At 51.1% G+C, this 26,588-nt stretch overlaps 11 protein-coding genes across 11 annotated transcripts; 6 read left to right on the top strand and 5 right to left on the bottom strand.

The window, feature by feature from the left end:
- The first annotated feature begins 13 nt into the window (after positions 1-13).
- On the top strand, positions 14-1,738 carry STEHIDRAFT_168243 (uncharacterized protein). Its single transcript, XM_007303687.1, has 6 exons — positions 14-99; positions 171-276; positions 347-562; positions 627-884; positions 949-1,009; positions 1,082-1,738. Exons 1-6 carry the CDS (start codon positions 24-26, stop codon positions 1,544-1,546), a joined length of 1,182 nt encoding a protein of 393 aa, XP_007303749.1. The 5' UTR covers positions 14-23; the 3' UTR covers positions 1,547-1,738.
- A 281-nt stretch (positions 1,739-2,019) lies between these two features.
- Positions 2,020-2,375, top strand: STEHIDRAFT_146874 (uncharacterized protein). The gene has a single exon (XM_007303688.1). It carries the CDS (start codon positions 2,070-2,072, stop codon positions 2,265-2,267), a length of 198 nt encoding a protein of 65 aa, XP_007303750.1. The 5' UTR covers positions 2,020-2,069; the 3' UTR covers positions 2,268-2,375.
- STEHIDRAFT_96671 (GroES-like protein) lies at positions 2,371-3,854 on the top strand (the record flags this gene model as incomplete). Its single annotated transcript, XM_007303689.1, has 5 exons — positions 2,371-2,640; positions 2,696-2,971; positions 3,042-3,082; positions 3,159-3,519; positions 3,596-3,854. The coding sequence occupies 5 exons, from the start codon at positions 2,371-2,373 to the stop codon at positions 3,791-3,793; spliced, it is 1,146 nt and encodes a 381-aa protein (XP_007303751.1). The 3' UTR covers positions 3,794-3,854.
- Positions 3,855-3,983: 129 nt separating this feature from the next.
- On the bottom strand, positions 3,984-5,381 carry STEHIDRAFT_156484 (NADPH-dependent medium chain alcohol dehydrogenase; the record flags this gene model as incomplete). Its single annotated transcript, XM_007303690.1, has 5 exons — positions 3,984-4,527; positions 4,605-4,812; positions 4,881-5,090; positions 5,162-5,228; positions 5,307-5,381. 5 exons carry the CDS (start codon positions 5,379-5,381, stop codon positions 3,984-3,986), a joined length of 1,104 nt encoding a protein of 367 aa, XP_007303752.1.
- A 324-nt stretch (positions 5,382-5,705) lies between these two features.
- Positions 5,706-9,997, bottom strand: STEHIDRAFT_121132 (L-aminoadipate-semialdehyde dehydrogenase). Its single transcript, XM_007303691.1, has 12 exons — positions 9,778-9,997; positions 8,957-9,416; positions 8,775-8,896; positions 8,502-8,715; positions 8,228-8,446; positions 7,967-8,153; positions 7,402-7,896; positions 7,149-7,336; positions 6,819-7,085; positions 6,440-6,762; positions 6,049-6,382; positions 5,706-5,977 (listed from the first exon to the last, which is right to left on the bottom strand). The coding sequence occupies exons 1-12, from the start codon at positions 9,909-9,911 to the stop codon at positions 5,807-5,809; spliced, it is 3,114 nt and encodes a 1,037-aa protein (XP_007303753.1). The 5' UTR covers positions 9,912-9,997; the 3' UTR covers positions 5,706-5,806.
- Positions 9,998-11,084: 1,087 nt separating this feature from the next.
- Positions 11,085-13,520, top strand: STEHIDRAFT_168246 (MFS general substrate transporter; the record flags this gene model as incomplete). Its single annotated transcript, XM_007303692.1, has 13 exons — positions 11,085-11,411; positions 11,468-11,478; positions 11,530-11,567; positions 11,630-11,664; positions 11,716-11,817; positions 11,872-12,105; positions 12,190-12,482; positions 12,533-12,590; positions 12,651-12,660; positions 12,718-12,879; positions 12,938-13,058; positions 13,119-13,362; positions 13,482-13,520. 13 exons carry the CDS (start codon positions 11,085-11,087, stop codon positions 13,482-13,484), a joined length of 1,638 nt encoding a protein of 545 aa, XP_007303754.1. The 3' UTR covers positions 13,485-13,520.
- A 475-nt stretch (positions 13,521-13,995) lies between these two features.
- On the top strand, positions 13,996-15,324 carry STEHIDRAFT_56553 (Molybdopterin binding protein; the record flags this gene model as incomplete). Its single annotated transcript, XM_007303184.1, has 7 exons — positions 13,996-14,102; positions 14,177-14,257; positions 14,308-14,346; positions 14,409-14,485; positions 14,602-14,801; positions 14,878-15,017; positions 15,090-15,324. The coding sequence occupies 7 exons, from the start codon at positions 13,996-13,998 to the stop codon at positions 15,322-15,324; spliced, it is 879 nt and encodes a 292-aa protein (XP_007303246.1).
- A 348-nt stretch (positions 15,325-15,672) lies between these two features.
- Positions 15,673-16,187, bottom strand: STEHIDRAFT_56532 (uncharacterized protein; the record flags this gene model as incomplete). Its single annotated transcript, XM_007303182.1, has 2 exons — positions 15,673-15,858; positions 15,948-16,187. The coding sequence occupies 2 exons, from the start codon at positions 16,185-16,187 to the stop codon at positions 15,673-15,675; spliced, it is 426 nt and encodes a 141-aa protein (XP_007303244.1).
- A 544-nt stretch (positions 16,188-16,731) lies between these two features.
- Positions 16,732-20,351, bottom strand: STEHIDRAFT_146879 (P-loop containing nucleoside triphosphate hydrolase protein; the record flags this gene model as incomplete). The annotated part of the gene is made up of 17 exons (XM_007303693.1): positions 20,122-20,351; positions 19,999-20,064; positions 19,817-19,943; positions 19,630-19,745; positions 19,497-19,563; positions 19,237-19,423; positions 18,906-19,174; positions 18,669-18,811; positions 18,541-18,592; positions 18,338-18,436; positions 17,799-18,268; positions 17,418-17,712; positions 17,308-17,351; positions 17,103-17,241; positions 16,998-17,037; positions 16,905-16,933; positions 16,732-16,839 (listed from the first exon to the last, which is right to left on the bottom strand). Exons 1-17 carry the CDS (start codon positions 20,316-20,318, stop codon positions 16,732-16,734), a joined length of 2,448 nt encoding a protein of 815 aa, XP_007303755.1. The 5' UTR covers positions 20,319-20,351.
- A 187-nt stretch (positions 20,352-20,538) lies between these two features.
- On the top strand, positions 20,539-22,772 carry STEHIDRAFT_146880 (N-terminal nucleophile aminohydrolase). The gene is made up of 9 exons (XM_007303694.1): positions 20,539-20,913; positions 20,974-21,056; positions 21,115-21,183; positions 21,252-21,372; positions 21,485-21,656; positions 21,730-21,798; positions 21,846-22,017; positions 22,135-22,368; positions 22,484-22,772. The coding sequence occupies exons 2-9, from the start codon at positions 20,987-20,989 to the stop codon at positions 22,582-22,584; spliced, it is 1,008 nt and encodes a 335-aa protein (XP_007303756.1). The 5' UTR covers positions 20,539-20,913; positions 20,974-20,986; the 3' UTR covers positions 22,585-22,772.
- Positions 22,773-22,851: 79 nt separating this feature from the next.
- Positions 22,852-26,414, bottom strand: STEHIDRAFT_146881 (MCM-domain-containing protein). The gene is made up of 8 exons (XM_007303695.1): positions 26,159-26,414; positions 25,976-26,078; positions 25,174-25,871; positions 24,287-25,101; positions 24,117-24,232; positions 23,967-24,060; positions 23,635-23,910; positions 22,852-23,567 (listed from the first exon to the last, which is right to left on the bottom strand). Exons 1-8 carry the CDS (start codon positions 26,391-26,393, stop codon positions 22,974-22,976), a joined length of 2,931 nt encoding a protein of 976 aa, XP_007303757.1. The 5' UTR covers positions 26,394-26,414; the 3' UTR covers positions 22,852-22,973.
- Positions 26,415-26,588: the final 174 nt, after the last annotated feature.

Consider the following 26,588-nt stretch of genomic DNA (forward strand, 5'->3'; position numbering starts at 1 on the left):
CCCCGTCTTTTCTCCATCTCACCATGAACTCAACGTTACCCTTAGATGTTGACCGCTTGATGTCCTCTGCTGACTTTGGCCTGGCAGGCATTCGTGCAGGTTTGCATCACTCTGAACCCAATGTCGTGCAAGAGTCAGTAGCTCGAGCTCTGAGACCTCTCGTGCTTTAGGACTCGACCAAAAGAAAGAGCTCCATCGAGAGGCCAAACTTCGCTGCAGTTACTGTGGCAAGGAGGACGACGAAAAAAAACCTCTGAAAGCATGCACACAATGTCGGTCAGTACGTCTCTGTCATCAATATTAGTTCAAAGGTTCTCAACCACCCTTTGGTACTGATAATATACAGGGAAGCTCGCTATTGCGACAGAGAATGCCAGGTCGCGCATTATAAGTACCAGCACAAAAAAGACTGCACGTCTTTCAGAGAACCGCCACTCTGTCGCTCATGGAACACAAAGACGGTCCTCCCTGATACGAAGTACCCCGAGCGTCCTACCTTTGCTCAAGGTCACAACGACGGGGTAGGTTGCTGGGTATCCGTCGCAGGATCCATAGACTGCAGGTACTTCCTCCCATCCGCCACGTATCGCGAAGTCATATAATCTCACGGTTTTTCCCTTTTGAAGTCTTTCACCCTCTCCAGGTGATCGTCTCACCGAACGAAAGAAGATGTCGGCGGCAGAACTCCTCGCGAATCTTCCCGGAGCGCCCAGCTCAGGCTCGTATCTTGATCTATCTATCCTCGTCCAGAATCGAAGAAAAGCAGAGCCCGTCATCGTCGTCGGAAAGGCTTTCCTCGCTGTCACAACTAAACAAGGGAAGTCCAAAGCGATGGAGGGTAAAAAGTCGACAGATATCATTCAGATGATACCTCATCCCGAGGGGTTTGTCTCCTCTATCGTATGACGTGCAGTACGTAGTCATACTAATGATGTATCAATACATCAGGGGCGAAGTTCCCGCCGTCACCCCCGCCTTCATCAAGCTAACTTCCTTCAACGGAAAAGATGTTCGTCTGCCCATTTACAACCACACCCTCTCCACCATCCTCATCTCACTCACATTATCCCAACACGCACAGGAAAAACAAGGCAAAAATCCCTCCGCTGCCATCCTAGACCAGACCTTCTCCGCCGTCCTCCTCCGCCCCGGCGACTTCGCCATCTTCGAATCTCAATACCGTCTCGGCGGCCCCTCAATCACCAAAGACTTCGAAGCCCTCTCCCTCCTCTCCCACATCATCATCCCCGCTGTCCCCTACGACCCTTCCTTCCCCGGTCCATACAAGGACCTGCTACCCCGCGCGGCGAATAAGGGCGAGCTGTGCGAGGTGAGGGGCATGATCGACCAGGAGGAGGTGGAGGACTGGTATGCGGATTATGTGACGCTGGGGAAGAAGGCGTATATTAGGAGTCACTATGGGCAGGCGAGGGCGGATATGATCGATGCGGGGGATAATATGGGGCAGCAGTTGCAGCAGATGATGTTGGCGATGGCGGCGGGGAGGATGGGGAGCAACGGTGGGAGTTTTCCGGGATTTGGGTGAGGAGGGTTGAGTGGCGAGGGGTGAAGGAGCTGTGTCGTTGCGGAGACTCGGAGGTGTAGAATGGGAGAAGTGCTTTTGATCTTGAGAAGATATGTTGTATGAGATGTACTATTATACCTGACTTCGTGAGCTTGCTTTTCTTGATATCATTGTCTTGAAGTCATCCCTGGCTAGCTGATTATTTCAATATTGGGCATCTTGAGGCATGAGTCGAGCACTCGAGACCGTCCACCCAAACGCACAGATTGAAAACGCAAAAAGAGCAGAACTCGACAACATGATCATTCGCCATCAGCAGCGTCAACTTATGAACCCCCTGTCTGCGATTTGAAATTCCACATCTCGCCTCATTAATATTCGTGATTTCTGAGCCGCATTAATAATCAGCCCGAGGCAGGTTTGTGATGCGCTTTTCCCTCACAAATCCTCACGAATGCGATGGCCAACACACACACGGCTCTACCACTCTGCAGACTGCTTCATACTGCGACAATAATGGACACTTGCGTCCATATTGCCTGCAATGGTCCCTGAAGGCTTACTGATACACCGACCCACCCAACAGGGATATGTTGCTCGTGGCTTATACATCTCAGACCTTCAACCTCGAAAGAGACTTACGGATGTAGCCGGGCAGCCACCTATTCGTCGGTGTATCTTGCAAGTTGAACTTACAGAATGTGGGGCATCGTGTCCTTGTGATCGCGTCCTCTCCATATAAAAGCTCGTGACGCAATGTCCACTCTTCTCATCCCCAGCCCAGCAAGCACATCCAACACGCAACAAACACATCTCACTTCTCCTCAACTCTCCGTCATCTCATCATGTCTACTCCTACTTCTCTCCCCACAACGCACGCCGCCATCGCCACCACTGCCAAAGCCGTCCTCTCCACCATCCAAGTCCCCACTCTCGTCCCAGGCGCTGAAGGCGTGGTCATCAAAGTATCCTACGCCTCTCTCGTTGCGTTGGACACCTATTTCCTCGATAGCGCGTTCTTGATCCAGCAGTATCCTGTTACGCTTGGGTTTAATGCGTCGGGGACCGTGGCGGCTGTGGGCGAGGGTGTGAAGGGATTGAAGGTTGGAGACAGGGTAAGTCGCATCGCTGACTGACTTGAACTACCTGCTTACCTCCGATGCCCTTCAGGTCACGGCCTTCACCTACGGCCCCTCCACCCGCAAGGCTTTGCAAGAGTACACCATCCTCCCATACACCTTTGTCGCCAAAATACCCGCCTCGCTCCCTCTCGAGGCAGCTGCGACCATCCCCGATAATTTCGTCACGGCGTACTACACTTTGTTCGACCAGCTGGGACTTCCGATTCCGAAGACTTTGGGGTTGGCGGACAAGGTGGAGGAGAAACCTGAGCAGGCTGACACTCCCATCTTGGTTTATGGCGCTGGGACGACGAGTGGACAATATGTAAGTAGCGATATATATTTCTTTTGGGCTTGTTTCTGAGGCTGACTTCTGGTTTTGCGATGAATTGCAGGCCGTCCAAATTCTCCATGCCGCAGGATATAAAAACATCATGTCAGTTTCCGCCCTTCTTTCCCATCTCTTCTCCCATTCTTGAAGCATAATCAACTCACACATTATCCTCCCACAGTACGACCTCCTCCGAGCGTCACCATTCCTACCTCAAATCGCTCGGCGCGACCCATACCTTCTCCTACACCTCCCCCACCCTCACCACCGACATCCTCCGCATCGCCCCCGGAAAAATCCACTATGCCATCGACTCCGTCTCCGCCTCTTCCACCATTTCTGCTATCAATGAAGTCTTGGCCCCCGGTGGTGCCGTGGCGCTACTGCTTCCCATCAAGAAGGGCGACAAAGTGACGCCTGATTCGAAGGGTGAACTGCAGGAGAGGTTTTATATGGAGTTGCCGGAGGACTTGAAGGTTGGGGCATTGGGACCGGAGGGTGGAGCGAAGGCGGTGGGCGTCAGGACCTTTTATTATCATGAGGTTCGTTTTTCTTTTCCTTCGCTCTGTGTGGTATGAGATTCAAGCTAACTCTTTCTCGGATCTATGTGGCTGGTAGAATGACTTCATGCGACTCAACCTCATGCCCAGGATCCTCCCTTCGCTCCTCGAATCCGGCGTCATCCAGCCCAACCGCCTTCGCCTGCTCGACGAGTCTGTGCATGAGACTTTGCAAGGCAGGGTCGAGGTCGGGTTGGATTTGTTGAGGAATAACAAGATCAGCGGAGAGAAGGTCATCGTGAAGGTTGCTGCATAATGTCGAGACCAGCTGTGGTATCTAGTTGTACAAGAATAGTTCAAGAATATTTATTTGTCACCCCCCAGAGTTCTATCTACTTCTCACGAACGAGTTCGAACAATACATTTAGAAATAACGATGCAAGGGCCAATGGTGCAACAAACATGCGACGCTCAATATTAGTTCTCACATGGCAAGCTCCAGCGCCTCACGCACTGGTCTTCCTATCCGGGAACGCCTTGTCGAACCCGACAAGTGTGTACCTGTACCGAACGTTGTTCTCCTTCACTCCCTCAACCGCCTTTTTACACCCCTCCTCTCCGAGCTGCACCTCCTCCACCCACGTCCACAATTTCTTATCCTCTTCACTCGCCAACTTCAACATCTCCAATATCTCCTTCCTACACCCAATCTTACTCCCCGCGATCTTACCCCCATTACCCGCAAAAATCGCCTGCACATTGATCGGCGGGATCGGCGCGTCCGGCATTCCACAATTATGGAACGTCCCGTTCACGACGAGCGTGGACATGTACTTCTCCATGTCGAAGGTGTGGGTCATATCGGCCGTGTTGAGTATGAAGTCGAAGGTGAAAGCGAGAGGTTCAGCCCAGTCCTCTGAGGTAGTGAGAACGAAGTGTTCAGCTCCGAGGGCGAGCGCGTCGTCTTTCTTGGAAGGAGAATGGGAGAGGACGGTGACTTTGGCACCGAGGGCTTTTGCCCACATAACACCAAAATGGCCAAGTCCTCCACTGTATGCGAGTGTAATGAAGAGTCAGTCAACCGTCAGAGTTGCCAGAGAGCCCAATGGTACAGTTATGAGACTCACATTCCAATGACAGCGACGTGCATGCCTGGACCGACGTTAGCACGCTTGAGAGGACTGAAGGTCGTGAGACCAGCACACATCATGGGCGCGGCGACAGCCGAGGGGATACTGTCAGGAATGGGGAAGGTGAAGTATTCGTGGGCGCGAATATGGGATGCGTAACCGCCTTGAGCAATCGTCCCGTCTGGGTAGGGTGCGTTGTACGTTTCTGGACGATAAAAGGCAAATCATCAGCAAGATGATTAAGGACCGAGACGAGTGAACAAAAACACCTACCGATTCCCTTTGGGCAATAATTTTCGTTGTCGTGAGTGCAGTTCTTGCACTTCATACACGCCGAAATCATAGCTCCGACGCCGACGCGCTGACCGACCTTGGCGAGCGTGACTTTGGATCCGACCTTGATGACCTTCCCGATTATTTCGTGGCCAACGCAGAGAGGGAGGCTTGCGTCACCCCATCCGCCGGTGATGGTGTGGACGTCGCCTGTAACAAAAAAGGAAACCTTAGAACTGCAACGGAGAGTGCCGGAGAATAGGGGCCAAGAGAGGACGTACTGCCGCAGACGCCACAGCACTCGATGACAATGTCCACATCGTAGTCTTCGAATGGTTTCGGCTTGAACTAAGAACAAGAGTGTATAAGTAGCTTGTCTGAGGTACGCAGCTATGGCGGGATGGGAAACAGAAAGGAAGTACGTACTGTATCCTTCTGGAAGTCGGACCACTTCTTGTGGTCCTTGATCATGAAACCCTCAAACGTATCGGGGTAGCCCATTGTTGTACAGTAAAAGAGATTGAAATTGTTAGCGGTGCGTGAGGGATTGTCAAGATGATGGAGGTGCTGGAGATGTAATCAGTTCCACTCAGGCCTTATATACTGAAGGCAGAAGACGGACGACGTCATGCATGAGAAAGTTGTGTCAGGCCTGTCAACTCAGAAGATCTGCACAATTAAGTGCACCACTAGCAGGACCCGAACAGGACACGGAGATCGTGACGAACGTCATCGACAAACATTCATACCTCGAAAGGCAGTCGCATTTCCATTTCTGGATACCAACGACTGGATCGGGCCAAGGGACCAGCTGAGGCTGAGGTGCGGCAAAGCAGTAGAAATAATGAGCATTCAAACCCTGTATCATACACGGACATATACTTGTCAACAGTGAATTGTACATCGTGCGACTTCGAACAAGTCTTCTAGTTGATGAAGCCAATGGAACGCCAATGCTCGACCCACTTTCCAACGAGCTCACGGTTAGGAGCAGGTGCCGCAGGAATCGACGGCGCCACACTGCCTGTCTTGTCCGTGGCGAACTTCATCGATTTAGCGTTCGTGCCAGCATTCGTATACCTAGCCTTGAAGAAGGGCTGCAGGGAGAGTCAGCATCGCAGTTTCTTACAAGAAAATCAGAGATATAAAGAAACAAGGAGATACACACCAGGAGCTTGATAATCGGATTCCTCTCTGGATCCTTCTCGCTCGTTGCCAACCTCTCCAACCACTCCATCCTATCCACCGTCTCAAACTTCACCCCCGCATCCTTTAAACCTACCAAAATATCAGCCCAACTTGCGCTCGTATTGGGATTGACGATATGATAGACCGTCGATTTCGGAATCGTCTCGTCGGAGCGGAGGACGATTTCCGTTATGGCTCGGCCGGCGTAGTCGACGGGAAGCCAGGAGGGATGCTCGTCTGTGAGTGGAAGAGCACCAACTGTGTTAGCGCCCTTGAACATCAGGGGCCAGGCTTCTGTCTCATTCCATACGCCGCTATAATAGATGTTCTAATCAGTGTGTATCTTACAATCACCAAGAGAAGATACATACTTGATCGAATCACCGACCATCTGCCCAATCCTCAGCACACCCACCCTCGTCTCCGTCCTCTCTGCCGCCGCCTCACACAGCTTCTCAACGACCCATTTACTCCTCGCATACCCCGTGCCCGCCGCCGTCTTCGGATCGGTGGAAAATTCCTCCGGACAGATCTCTTCGCTACCAGCCTGGCGACACGAGATAGAAGACGAAAAGTAGAATGTGGGAGGCGACGAATGTGGGGATTCGAGACAGAGGTTGAGGAAGTTCAGGGCGCCGTTGACGTGCTCGTCGTATGATTCGATGCTGAGGTTGAAGTTGACGGGCCAGGCGTTCTGTTGTATAGTTAGTGTCAGATATGTACAACACGAAGCAAATGAAAAGAACTTACGTGGATAACAATAGTCGCTTCGTCACGGATGGAATCGTATTCCTCCTTTGATAAGCCGAAGAGCTCGACGTTTGTGTTCGCGGCGTAGGATACGAGCTTACTGTCGTCGACAGTCAACTTCCTTGATTTGAGCGAGTCCTTCACTCGTTTCAAGGAATCAGCGTGCGATGATGCACGCGAGAGACAGAAGATCTTCTTGACTGAAGACTGGGCTGATAGTAGGGCGAGAATGTGTGCGCCTAGTGAGCCAGTGGCCCCAGTGAGAACCTGTGACGCAGGGGAAACACTCAGTCAGATGGAATGAAGGAGATAAATTTTGACTATACTGACCACAACGTGCGAGCCGTCCTGTGGAATAGCAGTCGTGGTATTCCTGGCCACGAACTGAGCACTATACTTCTCCAGCATTGCCAACATCGCCTCCCGCTGCTGGTCGTCCGACTTCTCTGCACTTTGGCCACTCTGCAAGGCCAGAAGATAATCTGCCAGCTTCTTAACGCTTGGGTGCTCATACACGACTACACATTCGGGTTCATCAGCATCATCCGTGACCAAGGGTCAAGTGTAAACCGAAAAGACTGACCATTCTGGCCAAGCGTCTTCCCACCCAACTCAAGTCTCTGCTGCAATGTGTTCCTCACCCTTGTCCCCTGCAAACTGTCCACCCCAAACGCAAACAAGTCCACGTCCCTCGTTAGACCCCTTCCTTTAACCGGTCCCAACGCCTTCCTAATCGTCTCCAACACAAACTCCTCCAACTTTTCCCTCCCAAGCGTCACCTTCTCCTCCTCCGAGCCCCTCTCGAACCTGACATAGATCTCGTCGATCAGGTCCTTAAACTTGGCGTAACACGCAGGTCGGAGGATCGTCATCTTTGTGGCGATGGGGATGTGCGTCCCGTGGGGAAGGAATTCGACCATCTCTGGGAGGAGACGGGAGTGGGTCGGCGCTTCGGCATTGGCTTGTTCGATTACGGGCCAGATCTTGGACATGAGCTCGTCTCGAGTGAGGTCTTTGCCGAGGTCGGAGGGGAGGACGAGGACGCCAGTTTGAGGCCTTCCGGCACCGAAGACGATTGCTGTGAGTTTGACGCAGTCGCGAAAAAGTCAGTAAGAGAGTGAGGGTCTGAAGTGTTAGAGAAATATGACCTTCGGCAACGTAAGGACTGTTTCCGCGAATGCAGAGCTCCATGGGCACCGGGTTCGTCTTCTCGCCCAGTGTTTGTACAAGAGTGTCATCCAGACGTCCGATGTACTTGTACCAGTTAGCATGTTCCGGATGACGCTGGAACAGATCTTTCGTGGCAAACGACCCGTCCGGACGGTTCGTCTCGACCTACACAAGAGTTCAGCAAAGGTCAGTGGCGATGTTGGAGCATACAATTCATGAAGCAAAATAATCAGACGCACAAGGGCAGGGTATCCAGCCTTGACGACAACCTCGAACGTGTTGTTCCCGCGGTCCTCAAAGTCAAGGTATTGTGGTCCCAGACCGAACGGACGAATCCAATTCCAGGCTTTGTCGGTCTTGTAGTCACGGTTCGAATTGAGGAGCGAGCCTGTCTCCGTCGTTCCGTAGATACTCAGAAGGTTGACCCCGGACTTGATCAATCGTTCACCTAGGTCATCCTAGATTTCCTTTGATCAGACCCTAGCTCACTATGAGAAAAGATCGAGAACATACGGGAAGCGCAGCGCCAGCAAAGCCGACAATGTCGAAGTTGGCAAGTGCTTTGATACCTTCTGGAGTCTCAGCGAGCAGCTTGATAACATACGGGACCGCGAAACACTGCGTGACCGGAGGCGAGGCTTCAATGACCTTGCAAATATTGGCTGAGGTGAGAGGAAGGTGCGGCGGGTAAAGGGTCATGGTCTGGCCGGAATACATGCATCGGAAACTGAGAAATAGTTAGGATTAGAGGGATTGTAAAGAGACAGAACCGGAAGTGCGGCATACATGGCGAAATGTCCATATCCGTGGTAAACAGGCAGTGTACTGAAACCAGGCTTGTTCTGGTTCATGGCGACGTTGGCAATAAGGCCGTAGTGAGTGACGTAGACAGGTTTGGGGAAGCCAGTCTGTAGCAATATCCGCATGAGAATGATGAAACTGAGGAGTTGAAATAAACAAGCACTGACAGATCCCGACGAATGCAGGACGACAGCCGGCCTGTCCTTCTCCTGATCAGGAGTCAGACGTGCCGCGAATGGCTTACTCTTCGAAGCCTCGACGCCCTCGGGTCCCCAGAGTGGGAAGCGCTTATCCTCGACGAGGCCGATGCTAACGCCTTGCTGCCTCAGGATATCTTGGGCCTCCTTAGCCTCCTGCGGGAACTTGGATCCGTAGATGAGGTGTGACGCCTTCGTGAGCTTGCACAAGTGCGCAATAGCGGGAACGGAGTTATTGACAGAGAGGAGAAGCGCTGTAAGGCCAAGTTTCGCAAGAGCCATCTCGAGCAAGGATTCGTCGTATGCGGTGCTGGTGTAGACGGCAATGATACGGGGCGGAGGAAGACCGTCGGGACCTGGTTCTGGGACGAGACCCAGAGAGGAGTAATGCCATGCAAGGCGGTCTACGGCTTTCTCAACTTGAGAGTAGCTAAAAAAATGTCCAAATCAGAGGTCTAAATTACAAGATGATAACTGAGAAGAGGGATGAGCGCCGAAACAGTTCGGTCAGCAGCATTATGACAATAATTGCCTAGCGAAGCGCTACATGAGATGAAAGTAATGACTTCAAATCACGGCTATAAATTAGCTAGATGAGAGCCTGGAGATGTGACTTGAGGCAAAGAGCAAAGATAATGCAGATACCGATGAGCGGTAATTATCGAATTGCACATCTCTTTAACGACACACTGAGCTTTCGCATTGGGGCGCCGTCGCTGAGAATGACCCTCAAAGATAGTCTCATCTTTTGGCATGTGTTATGAGTATTGATATAGAGTAGTCTTCCTCACCTAAGATACTGCAACAACTTAGACGGCTCGTTTGTTGGAACCCCGGTGTAGATAGCCGGCTTGTCTGGCATGTCGCGAACACGGTTCGCGAGCAGCTCCGTCAACGATTTGGCATAGAAAGACACGGAAGGCATGGTGAAGTCAGAAAGTGTGATAGGATGGGAGCGTTGAAGAGTTGCTTGAGTCCCATGTCGGCCGCTTTTCGTTCGTACTTGAGGCAATCGAAGGGGTCCTTGACGAAAGTCCTTCGGTCCGATTTTGCGCGAGGAACATAAGGAGCGGTCCGCTACGGTCCGCCTCTGTAACAACGTCACTGCTTGGTCAGAGCAACTTTACAACGTTCTTCTCCGCCACGTTTTTCTGAGCTCTCTGGGTTGGATGCCTTTGATCCAGTGTGTCCAGGATGTCGCAAACGTCGGATCAAGAAAAGTACTGTCAGTGCAATGGGGAGCATGAGGCACAACCGATTTGAACCACACATCCCAGTTGAAAGAGTCCGGCATCACTGTGATCACTGCCTCCCAATGGGTATCTTGACTCAGATTGCTTGCAGGGCTAAGTGTTCCCAAAGATGCATCTGACCCCTCTCTATCGCAACCACAGTGACCTTCGTCTACACTCCGCAGAGCGTCCTACAGGGTGTTTGCAGTCTAAAAATGCTCACGAGGCACCCGCCCGTACTGTATTCTAGCCGGCGGTGCGTGAATTTTCATCTGGATCATCATGGGACACCTCTGGCATGGAGAACTTATATGAACTTCGTAATTGATAGAGGGTCGGACTCAAAACAACCTACTGTATCTGAGATAGAAAAAACCTGTATGCTGAACATAAGTGTCTGGTTTTGTCCATTCAAAAGGCATATTCCTGTCCAAGTCCAGTTTCACTTCTTCACCTTGTGCTACGGTTCCATCGCGCCGTTTCAACGCCGTTTATCGTGGAGATGTTCAATCTCTGTGGAGAACTCGCTTGCGAAAAAATCTATCGTGGTAGGCTCATCTGACCAGAGCACGATAGTTTCCGGGGGAGTTCATTCGTCACATCATAGGCCCGATACAGAGAAGCTCCGATCGTGGGTGTGGGGAGGTGGGGGGAAGGCGCTGTGTTCCAAACTAAATGCGCGGGCATCAGGCCAGAGATCAGGTACTCGCTGAACTTGCTCGATCTTCCTTACACAGATATACGGTCTACTTTGCTGAATCACCTGGTGTTAATGAGACCGGACGCCCCGGTGCGGCTCCTGTCCTTATATTCTCGTCATCTGGACACTTTGAACCCCGGAGCTGTTCCTACGTTGCTCGCCCACCATGTCCGCCACAGCTGCCACTTCTAACCCTCGACCACTCGACGACTTTACGGATCCTGCCACTTTCAATGAGAAGAAGGATCAAGTTCAAGTCGAACAGATCGAACGCGTCCCAGATGCTGATATTCAGCAATGGGCCGATAGAGATGCGGCGGATGTCGAAAAGCAACCTGGAATTTTCGGATTCATGTTCAAGAAGAATCCGTCTCCCGAGTTCATAACAGACCTTGCCAAGATGAATGACACCGAACTTGACCCCAAGGAGATTCGACGTCTCACCAGGAAAATCGACCTTCTGATTCTTCCTGCCTTGTCAATATGTTACATGGTAGGCCTGCCCCCGCATCTCTCAAACGATAACTCGCTGACACCGCTCTTCTACAGTTTTACTATATGTGAGCCCCTTGGCTCTGCTTTTCCGCACGTTCTACTGACTCTCGACATAGCGATAAAACCACTCTTTCGTATGCCGCTATCTTCAACCGTAAGCGTTGTTTCTCTCAATGTCAATCCTGACTATCACTCATGGGCTCACGATCTCCTCAGTCAAGAAGGACTTGAACCTCGGTGACTCGGAATACGTAAGATAAATCATTGATATCGCTCATTCGTGATTTCACACTCTCTCACAGAGCTGGCTCTCGAGTCTGTTTTATTTCGGCTGGCTGGCCTGGGCCATCCCAACAAACATGATGATGCAAAAGTTTCCGCTCAACAAGTACCTTGCTGCCAATGTACGGATGCTCGCTCTTCACCATTCTTCGCCTCTCACACTTGCGCTTCAATAGATCTTCATGTGGGGCGCTCTTCTCATGTGCCAGGCTGCGAGCAGGAACTTCACAGACCTTGCGATCCTTCGGGTTCTCTCAGGCGCTGCTGAGGCGACTGCCGATCCCGCATTCGTGCTCATCACTTCGACCTGGTATACTCGTGCGCAACAGCCATCCAGGATCGGCGTATGGTACTGTGCCAACGGGTTCGGGATTGCTCTTGGTGGTCTTCTCGGCTACGGTATCGGTCATGTACGTCCATCTTCACTTCGAACTTCCTACCCCTCTTTTTTTACGCATTCCGGACTGACTGTCCACCTTATGGGCTCTCATAAGATCAATGCATCCCTTCAGTCCTGGCAATATGAGTTCCTCGTCATCGGTGCCCTCTGCACCTTTTGGTCTATCATCATGTGGATCTTCGTCCCCGACTCGCCCTACATGACTCACTGGTTCAAGCGCCACGAGCGGCTTATGATCGTCAGCCGCAAGCGTGACGACCAGCATAGTCCGGACCGTCGTGAGTGGAACGCGAGTCAAGTCCTTGAAGCGTTCATCGACCCGAAGATCTATCTGTTCTTCCTGTTTGGCTTTACCGCTAATGTTCCTAATGGCGGGACGTCCAACTTGTAAGTTGATTTCCTTGTTTGAAGTGTTTTATAGTCTGACAGTCTTGTAGCGGTACTTTGATCGTGAAGGGCTTTGGGTTCAACACATTCCAGACCACGCTCATGCAGGTCAGTTCTTCCGTAATATCTGGCGAAATAAGGATGTTCTGATGCTCTTATTGTCTTTAGATCCCTTACGGTACGTCTTCGCAGTCACACTTCATCACGTAGGTAAAACAGCTGACAACAACACCAGGCATGATCATCGTCGCCTTCATCGTGGCTGCCATTGTCGCCAACAGATATATGCCACCCAACACGCGCACCATCCTGATGGTCATGACCAACATCCCGACCGTCGTCGGTTTCGCCATGGTCGCTTGGTGCAAGTCTTCCGGAGCTCGTCTGGCTGGCTACTGTGCGTACATCACCTCGTTTCTCTTGAGAAGTTCATTTACTTAGAACTCGGCGTACAGGGATGACGGGTGCATCAAACGCGACATTCGTTGTCGGATTGTCACTTGTGTCCGGCAATGTCGGTGGCCAGACGAAAAAGGCGCTTGCATCTGCCGCTGTCTTTTTGGGTGTTGCTACAGGGTGATTATCTATCATTATGCTCTTTAGATGTACTCCCCGCACTAACTCCCCATCCTTCAGTAATATCGTCGGCCCCTTCTTGTTCAAGGATTCAGAAGCTCCCGTCTACTTGACTGGTATCGTCGGCTGCCTCGTCTCAAGGGCCCTCGAGATCGTCATCATCATCATCCTGCGGATCATCTTCGTAACCGCCAACAAGCGTCGGGACCGTGCTGTCGCAGAAGGGCGGGTGGACTATGACGAGCGGGTGTCCGCGCTCGAGGATATTTCGGACTGGAGGAACCCGGCTTTCCGTTACGTTGCTGTAAGTTCACTTCCTGCTCTTCGTTGGCATTATCTTCAAGTTTCCCTGATCCACTTTCTCCTTTCACATCTATCTGTTCTGTCTGTGACCACCACACTGATAACAAATGTTCTTCACAGTGAGGCCATGTTCATGATACTTAGTGTGCATTGTATTTCTACTTTCTACCTTCCTCTATTGTACATGGACCGACACCTTCTTTCAATTTCGTCCTTACCTTTGTAACACCATTTTTGTTGTCCCGGCGAATCACCATCGTATGTGTTCGCCACACTTCCCTGAGGCGAGATCTTGCTGGTTCAAGGGGATAAGAGACCAAAGCATCCAAGAACGATAAATACTGCTCTAAAATTGGCAATAGCCAAGAAACTCGATTCACGTCGGACTCGAACTGTAAACCAAGTAGCCGGGTCTCGGACTTGAGCTTGACTATGACGTGCCTTCGGACTCCCGCCGGAGTAGCAGCATTGAAGGTGGCGCACGCTCAGAAGAGCCACCATGCAGAGCTCATCTACACGCTCAGTTCTCTCTCGTCTCTTCTCCATATCTCGTCACATCAATAGCACGCCTGTTCCTGTTCCAACCCGTACGCGATTTATGGCTACTACAACGATGAATGAGTCTACGCCTACGATGGCCAGCGCACCGTTGTCTGACGTGACATTTCCCACTTCACCGATTCCGCCAAATCCGTTGGGGGAGGGAAAGTGCATCAGGACGGCAGCGGCACTCATGATAGGGTACGTTGTTGCTAGGCTCAGTTTGAAAGTTGCAGGGGAACTGACTTGCTGGCGTGGTGGCTCTTGATGTGTAGAGACGAGATCCTGAACGGAAAGACACTTGACCGAAACTCGAATTATTTCGCAAAGTTCTGCTTTGAGCAAGGTATCGACCTGTACGTCCTCTTACCACAAACCTTTGAACCTAACTTGACAGCAGGCGTAGGAAGCGGATAGAGGTCATACCTGATGAAGAAGAAGATATGTAAGTTCACAGTCGTTTCTCTTCAAGAATGTGGATTGGTCTTCATGGGAATATCGAGGAAGTATCGAGGCGTCGAGGAGAATGGTGAAGAAATACGATTTCGTTATTACCTCGGGAGGTATTGGACCCACTCACGATGGTGAGTTCGTCCATCCACGTTCGAGTGTGGCGTACTTTGTGGCGCAACACTTCTTCCGTTATTCCCCTCGTCCTTGTGTACGTCGATGTTGACGAGCACACAATCTCGGCTGGTAGATATAACATATGCTTCACTCGCCGCATCTTTCAACCAACCACTCATTCACCACGCCGAAACCCTCCACCGAATGGCCGAGATGAGCAAGAACCGGCCATGGGTGGCCCAACAGTCTGAGGAACAGCGAGTAGCCCGAGAGCGTATGGCTCTGTTTCCAGAGAAAGCCGAAGTGCTCTATGTGGCAAAGGATATCTGGGTTGTAAGTCGAAGATATAGTATATCTACCACTTCGAGATTGTCGCTGAACACCTTACTCTCTCCATCTTGTCGTACAGCCCGTGATCAGACTAGAAGGAAAGCTTTGTGTGTTCCCCGGCATCCCGGGGCTCTTCCAAAAAATGATTGATGGTCTAACACCGTATTTGCCATTGCCACCACCGGAAGAACGTCCTTTCAGGCAACAAGTCTTTACATCGTACGTTCTACAATACGTATTCGCAGCCATAAACCTTCGATTGCACACTGATCATCGCATCGTTTATATCAGGCTCCCTGAGTCTTCGATAGCACCCTACCTCACCTCCCTCCATAAACGAGTCAAGGGAGAAGGCATTAGAGTCGGGTCATATCCTCTTCTCATGAAAGGAGTGTATATCAGTCTCATTGGCATGGATAGGAAGAGGGTGAACGAGCTTTGCGAGGAAGTCGAGAAAGAAGTGCAGGGGAAGTTGGTCAGTGAAGAGGAGGTGAGGGAGGCGAAGGCGGAGTCGCTGAAGGAGTAGTGTGGTTTGGCTTTCTTATGGTTTGGGCATTCAGTACCTTATTTCTGTGATTATGGATGTATTGTCGCTGAGTATGGATAACACGTTGGACTCCAGCTCATTGTCGCAAACTGTCAGATTGGCATGAAACAAAATATGTGATGCATCGGAAACCGTAAAGCAAGTGCCCCGTCGAATAGTGACTAGGCCGTCACACGATATGCCACCAAGAAATCTCTGTAGATCGACATGACATGTGGCACCCAATGTGGCGAGGTTGGGACGAGGTCTTCCTGCACAATAAAGAAGTGAATGAATAAATCACGCCTGTGCTCATGATACAGCAAATAACATACATCGACTCAATATTCAAAACACCGTGATCAAGAAAGCCTTGAGTAGTGGATTTCTTTTCGCCGCCTCCTTAGGGAATATCTTCCCCGTCTTCTGAATATATTTGCGCAACGCATCGGCGGATTGAAAAGCCTTGACGACCTTTCCTTGGCGGCGCGCATCAACCAAGTCCACTATGTTCACAAACTTGCTCGTGAGGGCCTACAGAGTCCAGACAATGTCCGCAACGATGAGCATGGCTGTATTTGTAACACGGTCAAACGCCGGATTCTCACTCCCAAAACGCTTACCTTTTTGCACTTTTTGATGCTTTGAGGAACGTCCTCGTCCTTTATCCCTGCAGTCTTACACAAATCCTGCCACGCCTTCAAATCCGCCACGTTATGCCCGAAATGCTCTTCAAACCCTGTCGCAACCGAGGTGGCAAAGAACGTCCGCCTGCCGTTCCGATACGCCTTACTGCCCTTAGTGAGGCCTTCTGTGACGGCGAGACGAGCGAACTCGTCAGCAAAAGAATCGATGTCGGCCATTCTGGTGGTGAAGTTTTGGCGAGTAGACGGGTGGGGATAGTTATTGGATGAGAGGAAAGACAGTATGCGGTGAAGAGAACTAGGGTCTGTTAAAAATGGGTTGGGCAGAGGGGAGGGAGCGTGATTCAGAGGGATCTACTGAAGCTAATAAATAATGTGGCGCGCTTCACGGACATCAACAATCCACCCACGCCTGTCAGCTGGTATTGATGTCCGGAAGCTTGTTCGAGGCCTCGTTGAGATGTTAGGAACAAAAGGGCTCTCGGCATCGGGGAAAGGTAGAGGCTGGACTCGCCGCTGCGAGGACTGATAAAGGCAGCCTCGAGGGTATAGATTCGCGTAAAGAGGCCCCATGGGTGAGCCAGAGTCAACGCGATGAGAAAGAGATAGGTCAAAGAGGGCACCAACATGCCTTCACCGGGAGGTAGAAAGTGCAAGCGGAGATGAGACGAACGGACGAGGTTCAGCACTCGAAACAACTTCCAAATCTGTGATTGATAGAAATACATTGCCAAAGCATACATAGACATCGCGGAGGCTTAGTCTAGTCTATTTCTGCGAAACGAACGTCCGCATTAGCTTCTAACCAGGCCAGCCATTTTTTGAGGTACGACCCGCCGTGCTGAACCGTCGATGAATCCCCGACGATGCACTAATGTTTGTCAACTGATCAGCGACGAACGTTGAATAGAGGTGACGCAGGCGCACTGAACGTACTAGATGTCTTCTTGCTCGAGTCATTGCGACTAGCATCGGAGCATACGTGTATCAGATGTGAAGCCAGAAAGCGGACGAGATGGACAACCTCACCATTCAGTCTTCGCTTCTCTTTCAAAAAGCCAACCTCTCTCTGTTTTGTGTTAGCAACGAATGTGTGGCTTCCTAAGAACACTCATTTGAAGCAAGAAGACGTACCTTCTCGTTTGACCGTACAAGACTGATGATGACAGCCTCTTTCTCCCGCCCTTGCATCCCATCCACGGTTCCAATTTCCAGATCTGTGCCGTATGTGGGACGAAGTATGGAGGTCAGAAGTGTTACCTGTGCTTGATAGCTATATGAGGGAAAACAAACAGGTATCAGAATCGTGAGATTGAAAAGAGCGAAGTAGGAAACGAACGGTGTTATGATCGCGATTTGGGATGGTAAGATCCCGACATCGACCTGGACAGATGGATATGGCGTTAACATTGCTAGGATAAAACCAGTCACGACCAGAGCAAAACTCACCAACTGTTCAACCCACTTCCTTACGACCGTCGCTTCATTCTCGTTACACTTACTCCCTTCATCCCCATCTCCTTCCGTCCTCTCGAAATATTCACACCCTGCAGTATCGAAGAATACGACGGGAGTTCGGAGCACTTCCTTATCCACATTGTCTTCTTCATCCTTTGAGTTATCATCACCATCAGTATTGACGTTCGATAGATCGCATAGGAGATGGGAAGCGACGGAGGGGTGAGCTTGGAGCTTGGAGTTATACATGACTTGAGACGGGAACTGAGCGATTTGTTCGTGCATACTAAGTTGCACACCGAATAAAAACACGAGAGATCAGATCTTCATGCTTTTCACGAAAACTGAGAAGCGTCAAAAATGGCGACTAACCGATATTGAACGGTGAGCATCCTCTTGATACCTGGCCCATATAACTTCTCCAGCCGTTCAAACATCGTCGTCTCTAATGTTCTTGGAGGTCTAAGGACTCGTAGGCGTGCTTTCTTGGGCTTCACCTTGTTCTTGTCATCCTTCGTCACCTCTACGTCCTTCTTGGGAGTAGTAGATGCGGGTTCAAGTTCATTCTCGCCATCTGTGTCTTCAGAAGAACCTTCGGAGTCCGAGCCACTCGCAGAGTCGTCTTCACCTTGAGGCTTTGACTGAGGTACTTCGGCTTTTGGATCTGAGGGCTTGACTTTCGCCTTTGCTGCAGCTTTGCCTGTAGTCTTGGTCGCAGCAGCTTTCTTGTCTGCCTTCTTTTCCTTTCCAGACTTGTCCAGAGATAAGATCGTTGGTGGGAGTTGCTTTGGATCGCCGGCCAGGATGAGTTTCGAGGCTTTGAAGATGGGTATCCAGCATACCTTCATACATGACGGTAAGTATCTATGATCTAGGAACGGGTCCGGAAGAGAATAGCGAGAGAAACTCACAGCTTCAAGGGCCTGTGTTGCTTCGTCGATGATGACAACATCGAACTTCTGATTCCAGAGTTGTCTTCCTCCGGCAGAGTGGCATGTGGCGAGCACTACCTGACGGGTCAGACGGGATAATTAAATGGTGTTAGTACGGTCGTGAAAATGGCACATAAGTCCCTTCCAAGTATGGGCATAGGCATGGCGATATCTCCGCGTACCTGTGATTCGCTGAGCACGGTTTGAACAACTCCGCCTTCTCGTTGACGATACCTACCAGCAAACCAAGTATTTTAATAAATGTGCGTCGCAGTATAGATTAAGAGGAGTTGTTTTCACTCGCACTTACTCCTTCCTCAACGCCTTCACCTCTTCCCACATCTTCTTCCTCTCTAGCCCTCGCGGGCCCTTACCTTTCGCACCCTTACCTTTCCCCGACAAAGTATCCATGGCGGCCTGAAGCTCGTTCTTCACGTCCTTCGCCAACGCAGCCTATCCATAATTCGCGCATCGAAATATCCTTCGTTAGAGAGATCCCTTGTACACATATGACGCGTTAGAAATGGTTGAATATCTAAGAACATACCTGATCTGACCTTCCCGCCTTAACTTCCAAGGTCGCCTCCAACACCCCTTCATTATTCGCCATCACACGCGCCGGGTGTCCTACCCTCGTCACCTTCAGTTTTTCAAATTTGTTTTCCGGAGTGGGGAGGGCAAGAAGACGTTCGAGAATATTGTCGACTGATAGATTGGAAGCACCGCAGACGAGGAGACGTTTTGGTTTAGGATTGTAGGAGGACGTAGAGGTCAGTTGGCGGATGATTTCGATCAGGGTGTGTGTCTTTCCGGTTCCTAGAAAAGTACGCGTGAGTATACGTGAGCAAGGTAGTGGTAGTGCAGGAGGGGTGATATACCTGGCGGACCGTGTATACAAGCCAATTCTGGAGACTCCAGGGCAAATTTGATCGCTTCCTTCTGACTGTCGTTGAGCGAGCTGTCGAAGAACTTTAGATCTTTGACTGGTGCTCTGTCTGACGGTCTGGACATGCCGAGGAGCACTTCAGTTAGCTTGGTTAATTCTGGCTGGTTTTTGCCGCCACCCTATCCCAGATGAATATATATAGCCTTAAATTCAGCAACAATTTTGATGGGCAGATAAGAAAACGGGACATACGGAATGAGTCCCAGTGGCGGACGTAGGTATCGCGATCTTTTCGAGTTGGTCTAGCGTTTTCTCCATTCTGAGCGGTAAAATAATTGTGAATATAAATCTGAGGATGGCCCAGAAATGGTAGGCACAGAACTACCTGTCGTATGTGACACTGTTGGCGAGTTTGACTATTCGACATCTCTCCGGTAAGTCTAGGTCGTCTGAACTCGAATCGGATGCATCGACAGCGATGGCGATGCGCGTGTCCGATACCTGTATGCATGTTGAGAATTAGTCACTGGAGGCTTAGATCCACCATACCGTCCTCTGGAGGACATTCTCACCTTATACACAACACCCTCTACGAATTGAGATGTTTTAGATTCAACAGCTGATTTCTTCGCCTTCGTGCCTTTCTTGGATGCTCCACTCGCCGCCACATTTTCTTCGATGCGAGCAAGGTCTCCGGGTCTGATGAACAACGATGAAGACGACATGCTCAGACGGAGACGGAATAAGCACTTACCGAAGCGTATGAGGAGGAAATATGGGGTTCGTGTGATAGGCCGCTGGACGCTCTAACTCAACCAACCTGCACTTCTTCGAATCATCTCCAAGGTCATATGAGAGGTTGAGGAGAGGTACTTACGTCTTCCCCCCAAGACCGACACCTATAGAAGATACGCCAACCCCAATCAAGGCCAGCCCCTTCTGTTCAAGGAGCTTTGGGCCACAGTTCGAGAGTAACAGAGAAGTGCGTTCGATTTCGGCCTCACGTTCTTTCGCCAGGAGTACGCGATGACGGTCGATGAAAGCTGAAAGTTCTTTCTCTGTAGATAGCTGCATACTACCTGGAATACCTTAGTAGTCTAAAACAATGTACTGGGTCTCCGATGGGAAGAGGATGGTAAGAGAGCAGAGGAAAGCACGCACGCCACAGCTACTCTTAGGATACCAGCGATTCGGCTCCCTAATCTTATCAATCATTCCATTTCTCCAGATGAACCGCCGACTGTCGTTCTCGGAGGCAGCCCCTGACTCTGACCATAATGTTTACTTTTCGGAGACGAACAGCATCTCACGCATCTCCCTGGAGGTGTCTCTATGAAGACATTCACCCTCCAAGCTCATAGTTCACGCTAACGTCTTGCCTAGAGAATGTTGAGAGTGATCATAGAAAGGGCTCACCTGAGCCGTTTTCGATGTTTCGGTGACGTCGCGAGGACGAAGCATGCTTGGAGTCCCTTACACTTTCAATTATTCTAGGTCGTGTTCAGCTCTATAAAAAGCGTGCTGCCCTTACCCTCGCCCACGTCTCCAAACGCCCCAGTTCAGCCCTTTGCACACCCACCCTTTCACGAGTAAGATGTGTCGCTGGTTTGCTTTCATCAGTCACAACCCAGTCCTGCTCGAGGACGTCCTCATCGACCCTCCTCATGCGGTAGGCACCTCGATTGTCCGATCTTGATCATCCACTCATTTTTTTGTGGGCGGCTTTCAGGTAACAAAGCAGTATGCTCTTATATCTTCATCTACTTCTACGCAGACTAACGTTCAATAGAGTGCTTGATCATTACCTTCCTGGTTGGACCCTCTTGCGAGTATATGGTCTACATTCATTGCTCATTCCCCCACCTATTAGGTTTGATCCATCAGACGCCTGGGGAAAGCAAAGATGAAATTGAAGCTGCTCAAAAAGATGTTCAGCTGAGTGCGTTCTAATACTGTTCCTTATGGCATTTTCCGATACAAATATACTAATGTTTTCTCTACCCCCAGGAAACATCATGTATAACATCGATGGCTTCGGTGTAGCGTGGTACACGACTGCTCGTGCCGAGTTCGAGCCCGAATTTACCGAAGGACCTCGTCCGGCGATGTACAAGACTGTCGCTCCTGTGTGAGTAACCGAGTCCCCCAAATTGCCCCTATCTATATACACCGTTCCTTTGGCTTCGTTCTAATTTTGGACCATCGCCGCATCGTCTTTATATCCTATCTCGATTTTACAGCCTCACGGACCCGACATTCACTTTTGTTTGTGGCAATACCTCCTCGAAGACTATCCTCGCGCACGTCCGCGCGGCGAGCGCTCCTCCTATCGTGCCGACCAATAACCACCCTTTCATATTCGGTCGCCACAGCTTCATGCATAACGGCGGTGTGACCAACTTTGGCAAGATTGTACGTTCTACACGCCACCCACCGCCTGCCTGGCCTGTTTTCCTCTCATCGTCTTCACCCTTCGCATGTGTAGCGTCAGGCCGTCATCTCGAAGATCAGCAAAGAGAACGTCGCGATGATCCAGGGCAACTCCGACACTGAGGTTCGTTTTCACCGTAAAAGATTTTATTTATACTCAACCTTCTATAGCACGTCGCTGCGCTTTACTTTACGCGTCTGGGAGATACATCTATCACGCACCCTGTCGAGCACATGCGAGATTGTTTGGCATGGGCAATCAAGACCGTGCAGGATATTCAGGCGCAGGTGCTGACTCCAGAGGAGCTCAAGCAATCCGCTAACTCCCTGAACCTCTGCACTAGTAAGTCTTTATCTCTCTCCCTGTCATCTATCCCTGGTTCCGAGTCCTCAACTGACTCATGTTCAACCGACCGCTTACTCTCACACAACCATCTATCTCGTCAAATTACGCTTATAGCCGACGGAGAGCAGATGGTCGCCGTCCGCTGGCGCAACTCTGACGTCCAACAGCCCCCCAGCCTCTACGTCTCCACTACCGCCGGCGTCAAACTCAATCGCAAGCACCCCGGCTCGAGCACTGACGGTGTCAGGACCCCACAGGAACTCACTGAGCAGATCGGGTCTGCCAGGGAGTTGAGCCATGAGAAGAATGCGCATGGGTTGCACCTGATCGTTGCATCTGAACCGTCGAGTACGTTTTCTCTTGTCTGTTTTTTTTTGCGAATTGCCGTCTGTTTTCGAGTCCTGGTTTCCTCCACTTTTCGAATATGGCATAACCGTTGCTGATGTCCGGACTTTTCCTGCAGCGTGGGACCCGAAGGACTGGAAGTTGATTGACAAGAACGACTACGTGATGGTGGACAAAGACATGAACCTGACGGTCGACGCGTTGATGTTGCCAGAGTGAGTGCTGAGGGATGGACAGACAGATGATACAGGTCTTTGAATCTAGGGTGTCTCGTACGGACTATGTGGAGTACCGATCGCACGATGTTTCTTGGGACATACACGTGTTGTCAGCTTCGAAGTTAGGTTGTGTTACGACTTACGCTCACCTGCGTGCGATTTAATGTAAAGTAAACTCTGAGCGTGTACAGGACGATGATGCTGAACAATAAGGAGTTTTTATTTTCTCGTACATGGAACAGCACTCGGACAAAAAACATAGACGGACTTGAACGCGAGGTATACGAAAAGGAGTACACACAATGCAAGCAGAAAAAAACGTAAGAATGAAACTAACCACCAAATCGCCCTCGCTGTCGTAATTATCGTACACCAGAATGATACTCTACCTCACGCCCCTTCCACCCTCCTAATGGTCCTCCTGTCCCTCTCCCCTACAATCTTGACCAGCCCCTCCTGCTCCAACCTCGTAACAACCTCCTTGAACTCCCCTGCATCTATCTTCACACTACTCTGCTCCTGCAACTTCTGCACCGCATCTCCCCACTTCACACCCCTACTGCTCGCCGCGCCCCCGCCCATACCATCCAACAATGCCAACACCTCTCTCCTCATATCCTCCCTCATCTTCCTCTGTCCCTGCCCAGTCCCCGTATTCAACATCCCCATATCGATCTTGCCCGTCGTAGGATCGAGCGCGCTCGTCCGGATCGCGTCGCGCATGAGCCGATACGCTTCCTGGACGTCGTCGAGGTCGACGGTGGTGGAGAATCGCATGCGGGCGTGAGCTTCGGACAGTCGAATCATGGATTCGAGTTGGCGCGTGGTGGCGGTGATGCGTTTTTCGGAGGCTTTGGGGTCGGAGCCACCTACGCTGCGGAGTTTGAGGTAGGATTGGACAAGTTCTTCGGAGGCTTCGCTGGTGATGGCGGGATGGATGCGGGAGCGAGCGTAGGAGATGTAGGCTGACAGCTGGTCTAACGGCTGTAATGGAAGAGGATGTAAAGCTCAGTATTTCATTCGACACCAGACAGAGAGCCAGTGAACATACCAAGATATCCTGTCCGCCGGTTTCCGGTGCATCCTCAAGATACAAGCTGACAAGATGTTGAGCCAGTCTCCGATCGACGTGCTCGTCGACTTGGTCGAGCACAAGGTACAGCAAGTCGAAACGGGAGATCAACGTGGGTGGTAGGTCGATGTTGCGGGTGATGGGCATATTGACATCGTATTTTGAGCCGACAGGGTTAGCGGCTGCAAGGATAGAAGTACGGGCGTTGAGGGTGGTGATGATGCCTGCTTTGGCTATGGAAACAGTTTGTTGTTCCTGTGCGGAAAGGTAATATTAGATGGTGGTTTAGGGGTACTTTGCGATGCACTTACCATAACTTCGTGCAGGACACTGCGTGTGGCATCGGACATTTTGTCGAATTCATCGATACAGCAAACACCGCCATCACTGAGGACGAGGGCACCACTAAGAGACCAGGTCGGTCAGCTTATGCCTGGTTCGCGAAGAAGTCTACCACAAACCTTTCCAATACAAGTTGTTTGGAGTCCGGGTCTCGCGTAACGTACGCGGTCAGACCAACAGCAGAAGAACCCTTGCCTGATGTGTATACTCCTCGTGGGGCAAGTTTATGCACATACTGAGAACCATGTCAACATCTCATACCAAGGTTTTGTTGAAAAATAGAGCTCACCTGCAAGATTTGCGACTTAGCGGTACCTGGGTCACCAACCAACAGCACGTTGATATCTCCCCTGTATCTCGGTCCGCCACCGCCACCACCCCTCGCAATACTCTTATTCGTCCCTCCAAACAGCTGGAGCAAGATTCCCTTCCTCACATCATCCATCGACCACACGGAAGGCGCCAAACTCCTCGACAACAAATCATAGATATCGGGCCTCGTGCTCAATTCCTTCAACTTTGCCTCCATTTCCGCCTTCCTCGTAACCTTTCCCTCCTGCTCCTCTTCCTCATCGTATCCTCCGATTCCACCAACTCCGGGAATGCGATCCCCTCCGGCTGGCCGCGTAGATCTATCGTTACCGAGTCTCCCATCATGTCCGATCCGGATGTGCACGACGTCGAGGAAAGTCTTGAACAGGCTCTTCATCGTCCTCTGTCTCGGATTTACCCTCACCGGCACACTCCTATAAATCCCAGTCACGACGAGCCTGTCACCCGGCTTCGATACGTCCACCAGCTCATCATACACGCTCAACGACACCGTATGCGGGGTCTGGCCATCGGGAACCGCGTCCGGAGTCTCCTGAAGACGAATGACCTGTCTGTCCGCGAACTCGCACCGGTTGTGGACGAGCGACATCGTACCGACGGAGGCACAGACGTCGCGCGGGCAACGCGCAGGTTCGTCGATCTTGCCACGGTCGATTTCGACTTGGACGGTATGCGAGCAAGTGAGGCAACGAAAGAAGGCGGTTTTCATGTCAGGGATGACGGGCGTGGCGCGGATGACAAGCCCCTTTATGCAGACAAGTTTGTCGGTATCTATACAATATCATAGTTTAAAAGCGTCAGCACAATTCTAGCGTTGCGACTTGGAGAACAAAATGACTGTACCGCTAGGATTCAACTCTCGCATATTCGAAGACGGCAGACCGAGTGCCCTCACTTTATACACCTTGCCCATAATCTCTGCAATCTCTAATTCGCCCTCTTGGCCCTCCATCCCCTCCATCCCGGCCATCTGATCCTCCTCCGCCAACTCCAGCATCATGTCCTTCAACACTTGATCCATAGCGGGGACCACCTCCTGAGGATACTTGACCAACTGCCCATGCAGCTTTTTGCTGGGCCAATACGCCAATAGGTTCACAATATCCAGATTCAGATCTGTCTCTCCGGTCGTCCTCATTCTCCTCATATAATTCTCGTACAGTATGACTTCGGTCTCTTCGGGACTCATGGAAGCCTTCGTCGGCACGCCACGCTCGCGGTCAAAGGTCGTGCGATATTTCGGTTTGAAGTTTCTGAGGAAATCACGGAAATGCTTCATTGTGTCTGCCAGGTTGACCGTCGTTCCCCAGATAGCGCGGATTTCATCGGGCTCTTCAGAGGGGGCTGTTGGGGCAGAGAGTTGAGGGGCGTCGGAGGCAGGAATGGAGAGGTGATCGACGTCGGAGGAGGGGATTCCATCGAGGTTGCTGCCGTGAGGGCGCGGGGCGCGAGGGACATGACGGACGCGAGTGGGCGTGAGGCTCAAGGAAGAGTGGATATCACCACGTCTGTTCTTTGGTGCGGGATTTGCAACCGGACTCCTGCAGTCATTGAAAAAATTGGTTAGCCAAGCAGATGTGAAGGGATAGAGGCGACCTAGCATCCTGACGCAGTCTTTGCATCAGGACAAACGGTAAAGGCTTACGAAGGGAAATCAAGGGGTTCAGAATCTCGCATAGAGCCAGCAATACTACTCGAGGCCTGATACCTTCTCGTCGGGGTCTTTTTGGCCGGTGATGACGATCCAGCTTTTCAAAACCAATATCCCACATACATAGCCGCGATCAGCAGCTTGCAGTGAATTTGGCGAAAGCACAAGCAGACTTACGCGCAAACAAAGGCGTCCTTGGCGCTTTCTTCGGAGTACTCATCCCCATAGCTCTTCTCGCCATGATACTAGTTGGCGTTCCAGTGACCGTCCCGCTCTCACCGCGACCACGACGTGAAGGCGTACCCGCCACGGAGGGCGTACCAGCCAAGAAAAGGGGCTGAGGTTGATCCACATCTTGCATGTTAACGTCTCCATCGTCAGACGACGGGAAATCCATAGGCGGTGAAGACATAGCGGGCAAAAACTGAGGAAGAACGCAGGGAGACGAAAGCTAACGAAGAGAACGCGCTCGCAATGACGTGACAAATGACCGACGCGCTACGGTCACGCTGTGACGGAACGCGTTTACTTTAGGGCAGGCTCAGGTCCGCCACATTATTTCGCCACACCAGCGCGCACAGGCCCCAGGGTATCCGTCGTGCTCCGT

This window comes from Stereum hirsutum (assembly GCF_000264905.1).
Source record: "Stereum hirsutum FP-91666 SS1 unplaced genomic scaffold STEHIscaffold_6, whole genome shotgun sequence".
In the NCBI taxonomy this organism is placed as follows: domain Eukaryota; kingdom Fungi; phylum Basidiomycota; class Agaricomycetes; order Russulales; family Stereaceae; genus Stereum; species Stereum hirsutum.

What these genes read in the sequence shown, in the direction of transcription:
- STEHIDRAFT_121132 (XM_007303691.1), bottom strand. Translation starts at nt 9,911, where the DNA reads ATGCCTTCCGTGTCTTTCTATGCCAAATCGTTGACGGAGCTGCTCGCG. An exon ending in GAAGACGCTTGGCCAGAATG is followed by an intron (nt 7,337 to 7,401) that starts GTCAGTCTTTTC and finishes CCGAATGTGTAG; the next exon opens with TCGTGTATGAGCACCCAAGC. An exon ending in ATGGTCGGTGATTCGATCAA is followed by an intron (nt 6,383 to 6,439) that starts GTATGTATCTTC and finishes CATCTATTATAG; the next exon opens with CGGCGTATGGAATGAGACAG.
- STEHIDRAFT_146874 (XM_007303688.1), top strand. Translation starts at nt 2,070, where the DNA reads ATGGTCCCTGAAGGCTTACTGATACACCGACCCACCCAACAGGGATAT.
- STEHIDRAFT_168243 (XM_007303687.1), top strand. Translation starts at nt 24, where the DNA reads ATGAACTCAACGTTACCCTTAGATGTTGACCGCTTGATGTCCTCTGCT. An exon ending in CCTGGCAGGCATTCGTGCAG is followed by an intron (nt 100 to 170) that starts GTTTGCATCACT and finishes CTCGTGCTTTAG; the next exon opens with GACTCGACCAAAAGAAAGAG. An exon ending in ATGATACCTCATCCCGAGGG is followed by an intron (nt 885 to 948) that starts GTTTGTCTCCTC and finishes TCAATACATCAG; the next exon opens with GGGCGAAGTTCCCGCCGTCA.
- STEHIDRAFT_146880 (XM_007303694.1), top strand. Translation starts at nt 20,987, where the DNA reads ATGCTCTTATATCTTCATCTACTTCTACGCAGACTAACGTTCAATAGA. An exon ending in TGACCAACTTTGGCAAGATT is followed by an intron (nt 21,657 to 21,729) that starts GTACGTTCTACA and finishes TCGCATGTGTAG; the next exon opens with CGTCAGGCCGTCATCTCGAA. An exon ending in AGGGCAACTCCGACACTGAG is followed by an intron (nt 21,799 to 21,845) that starts GTTCGTTTTCAC and finishes AACCTTCTATAG; the next exon opens with CACGTCGCTGCGCTTTACTT.
- STEHIDRAFT_146881 (XM_007303695.1), bottom strand. Translation starts at nt 26,393, where the DNA reads ATGTCTTCACCGCCTATGGATTTCCCGTCGTCTGACGATGGAGACGTT. An exon ending in GTGTCCTGCACGAAGTTATG is followed by an intron (nt 23,911 to 23,966) that starts GTAAGTGCATCG and finishes CTTTCCGCACAG; the next exon opens with GAACAACAAACTGTTTCCAT. An exon ending in CCGGCGGACAGGATATCTTG is followed by an intron (nt 23,568 to 23,634) that starts GTATGTTCACTG and finishes CTTCCATTACAG; the next exon opens with CCGTTAGACCAGCTGTCAGC.